Source organism: Saccopteryx leptura, chromosome 11, assembly GCF_036850995.1.
Source record: "Saccopteryx leptura isolate mSacLep1 chromosome 11, mSacLep1_pri_phased_curated, whole genome shotgun sequence".
Taxonomy (NCBI): Eukaryota; Metazoa; Chordata; class Mammalia; order Chiroptera; family Emballonuridae; genus Saccopteryx; species Saccopteryx leptura.
In genome coordinates, this window is record NC_089513.1 from 70000918 (window position 1) to 70005287 (window position 4370).

General features: G+C 55.1%; 1 protein-coding gene across 1 annotated transcript; it reads right to left on the reverse strand.

Moving 5' to 3' along the window:
* Positions 1 to 276: 276 nt before the first annotated feature.
* Positions 277 to 4107, reverse strand: UBL4B (ubiquitin like 4B). The gene is made up of 2 exons (XM_066352310.1): positions 3601 to 4107; positions 277 to 447 (listed from the first exon to the last, which is right to left on the reverse strand). Exons 1-2 carry the CDS (start codon positions 4105 to 4107, stop codon positions 277 to 279), a joined length of 678 nt encoding a protein of 225 aa, XP_066208407.1.
* Positions 4108 to 4370: the final 263 nt, after the last annotated feature.

The window sequence follows — 4370 nt, forward strand, 5'->3', positions numbered from 1 at the left end:
CAGGCTGGCAGCCACCCAGGCCCAGCACAGAGCACAGGTAGATGCCCCAGGCTGGGACAGGGGCCCGGAAGGCCAGCATGCCACCTTAAAGAGTTCACACAGAGAGGGGATCTCTGTCCTCCGACAGATGTGGGCTAACTGCACATACAGACACCCTTGAAAGCCCAACGGCCACCCAGTACACAAATGTGTGTACCATGTGTCTCTTTCCATGACCCTACATGTCCTTAGACACCCTGTCCCGACGACATGAGGCATCACCTCAACACAGCAAAGTCAGTCCAGGGCCCCGAAGTTCCTGCAGCCCTTGAGGTTGCTAGGCTTGGCTCTGCAGCCCTTGAGGTTGCTGGGCTTGGCCCTGCAGCCTTCCTTTCTGCCTTGAACGCGCCGTGTGGGACCTTCTGGGTGAATTGCCTGGGCTAGGCGGGTCAGCGGGGCTCCAGCAGCCTGAACCCCCGAAAGGCAGTGTCTGGACCCAGACACTGCAAGCGGAGTGGAGCCTAACATTCCCATTGGCAGACCTGGCTCTGCCACTGCAGACGCCACTCTGTGGGTGTGAGGGGCTGGGGGTGTCTACGGCTATGCACTTGGGGTGTGTCTTTGTGTCCATGTGTGTCTCCGGGTGTCATGAGGCCCCCATGAAGCTTAGAGCCTGGGTGTGCTGAGCCAAGCAACAGTTCTCCAGGTGTGACACGTGAACTTCTCAGTGTCAAGAAAAGTCCTTCAAGGGCCCTTCAACGTCCCCTCTTTCCCATCCTTCACTGGTTCAAACGTCACCTCCTCCCTGAAGCCTCCCTGAGACTCGATTGCAGAGACCACTTCCCATCTGCGCTCCCACAGCTCCTGGCCTGGACCTAACACTTCAGTTGACTTATTATCAATGATTTCATTCAAACATACAAAATATATGACACAATCACCACCTGCTATGATGGACAGACCTCCTAGCGTCCGGGCCTTTGTGAGAGTCTCTTATTCTGAATGTGGGAAGGACCTATGGCTCTCTGGAGTCCCTGGAACATTTTAAACTTCCTCCTTTCTCCAAAATCTGCAAGAATTCTTATCCTGACGATCAGTTCCCAGCTGCATCACTCAGGACTATGGGCAAAAGTGACATCGCTAGGTAACAACACATCATGGGGCAGGACAGTAAGGGCTTCCCCAGCCCCTCAGCTGCACCACGCAGCCAGGGGCAGCAGGGGGCGCACTTCTAATGATCATTCACCAGAGAAACCGTTCCCAGTCCATCTAATTTAAATCCCTGGCACGGATTAGGACTACCATCCACATTCATTGACGGAAGAATAAAGGATTTCTGAAATAGCTCATGAGCCCTGTCCAGTTAGCTCAGTCAGTTAGAGTGTTGACCCAAAACACCAAGATTGTGGGTTCGATCCTGGTCAGGTCAAATATAGGAAGCAACCAGAGAATGCACAATTAAGTGGAATAACAAATGAATGCTTCTCTCTCACTCGCTCTCTCTTTTACACGCTCTCTCTTCCCCCTTCCTCTCTTTGTCTTTCTAAAACCAATCAGTAACTTTTAAAAATTAAAGAATAAAAAATAGCACGTGACCCAGAAAGATGATTTTGCCCAGAACCAGAGGACCAAGGGCGTTAGCCTTCTGGTGATCCAGGCGGAGCCAGGAGAAGCGAGATTGCTCTGTGGACAGGAACCTGCAGCTGGAAGCCTGGGTGCGCTTGGTGGCTGTCCCGAGATGCTTCCTCCTTGAGCAAGTGGTTCTTGTAGGGACCCGGGTGTCCTTTCCCGGCGGGAGAGAGGTGCTGTGGGCTGCAGTTTAAACGGTGTCATCCTCACTCCTACCGTCTCTCAAACGGTGACAGCAGGAAAGGGAGCAGGGTGCCTTCCGCCCAGCCAGTTTGCCGACACAGGCTTTAGTTCACCTTAAAAACAAGGTGGAACTGCCTGACCTGTGGTGGCGCAGTGGATAAAGCATCGACCTGGAAATGCTGAGGTCGCCGGTTCGAAACCTGGGCTTGCCTGGTCAAGGCACATATGGGAGTTGATGCTTCCTGCTCCTCCCCCCTCCTCTCTCTCTCTCTCTCTCTCTCCTTTCTCTCTCTTCTCTCTCTCTCTCTCTCTCTCTCTCTTCCTCTCCTCTCTAAAATGAATAAATTAAAAACAAAAAAAACAACAAGGTGGATCTGCCCTGGCCGGATAGCTCAATTGGTTCGTTAGAGCATCAACCCCATATGCCAAGGTAGCGGGTTCGATCCCCTGTCAGGGCACATACAGGAATCAGCCAATGCATAAATAAGTGGACAACAAATTGATGTTTCTCTCTAGTGCGCTCTCTCTTTCTCCAAATAAATAAATAAATTAAACACACACACACACCACACACACACACACACACACACACACACACGGTAGATCTGGGCACAGAGGCCGCTCCACGGCAGGCAGCCCAGAGCTGGGGTTCACTGCACAAAGTGGGATTCGAACCCCCTGCTGGAGCATGACAGGCGGCTCTGCCTCCAGCATCCCAACATACCCCCACCTCCAACTTCATCCTGTTGGGGGCAAAGCCTGTCACCCCACAGGGAAATGCAGCATTGAGTAAAACTATCTTTGGGAGAGGTGCCAAGTTCCTCAGTTCCGAGTGCTACAGCGGCTCTCCTGCGCTCAGCTCTTGTGGGGAGAGACAGGGGTGGGGGGTCACTAGAAGGCCAGGGTCGGTGGTGGGAGGTAGCCAAGGCACAGAAGGACAGAACAACCTTCCTTCTTCCTAGTTTGAGACTGGAGTCCTCCTCCCCTGTAGCGCTAGGGACAGAAGCAGTGGAGGTGGCTGGTGGCTCTCAGCCAGTCCTGACACTCCCATTAACTAGAGAGAAAATAAAGTCTCCTCCCACCTCTCCTGCTAGTAGCTTCTCTCAGCAAAAGAAATAAAATGGCCCACTTATTTTTATTGTTCACAGATTTCCTGGGAAATGAGCTATTAGTTTCCCCTTCTGTAAAGATAACAGGCTCATCCCCCTTGCCAGTGACACAGCCCCAGGGCTAGCAGGGTGCTAAGAGGGTGCTGGACCTGCTCGGCAAACTGCCTAGCCCAAGAGGGGGCGCCCAGCCTGTGAGGAGGAGGCAGACTTTGACCACCCTTCCGGGCTTCCCGTGGGGATGGGGATGGGGTGGAAGCATCCACGTCTCAGAGAGGGAAGCACAAGTTCAAGAGGGGACAGAGGGGTCCAAAATCCCTCCAGCGGCTTCGAGGTTTCAAAAGGGGTAACGATGCACCGGCATCCGGCATCTGTGGGAACGGAGTGGAGAGTCAGCAGGGACAACAGGCTGGCAAATTTGAGCATGCGTATGAGTAAGAGGGTCGGTTTACTAAACAGCTTCTTCCTCCTCTTTCTCCTCTTCCTCCTTCTCTTCCTCCTCCTCTTCCTCCTTCTCTCTCTCCTCCTCTTCCTCCTTCTCTTCTTCCTCCTCTTCCTCCTTCTCTCTCTCCTCCTCTTCCTCCTCCTCTTCCTCCTCTTTCTCCTTCTCTTCCTCCTTTTCTTCCACCTTCTCTTCCTCTTTCTTCTTCTCTTCCTCCTTTTCTTCTTCCTTCTCTTCCTCCTTCTCTTCCTCCTTCCCTGCCTCCTCCCCTTCCTCCTCCTTTTCCTCCTTGTCTCTGGACACTGAGGCCACAGCCTCGGGCTCCCTCTCCCCTACAAGCCCCGCTGGTGGCTCCTCGGCTAGGAGGTCCCGCGCCAGCTGCTCCAGGTGGCCCGGGCCGATCCTCTGCAGGCGTGCCTCGTGCTCCTGCCTCAGCAGCCGCAGCACTGCCTTGGCGTCCTGGGGCCCAAAGTGTTTGGCGAGAACCCGGTCCAGCTGGTGCCACAGGGGCTGGGGCCGGAGGGCCTCCTTGGGCGCGGCCTTGTCCAGGGGCTGCATGATGACGTGGATGGAGGCATCGGGCCCGATGCAGTAGTCGGAGAGACGCTTGTCGTCAGCCAGAAGCTGGCCACGGAAGAGCAGGTGCTGCTGCCCCGCGGGCACCTGCAGCCGCTCCGATACCAGCTGCTTGAGTGTGGCCACGCTGTCCTGCCCGGACACCTTCACGCTGCATCTCCGGCCCAGGAGCAGCTTGACCGTGAGGAACATCTGCCGGAGAGCGGGATCAGGAGGGACCCATGCTCTGTAGGCCACCCTGGGGGCTCAGGGGCCTGCAGGAGAGGGTGGCTTCTCCCTTTCAATGGAGGGCGGTGGTCCCAGAAGGCCAAAGGCCAAGCCCAGGAGCGTAGCCATTGGCTAGGGCACAGTGATGTCACAATGCCACAGGAGGGCTCTGAACTTCAGGGATTGTTAGAGGGGCATTTTAGGCACAGAGCATCCTTCCTCAGTGAGAGGGGGAAAGGAAGGGAGAA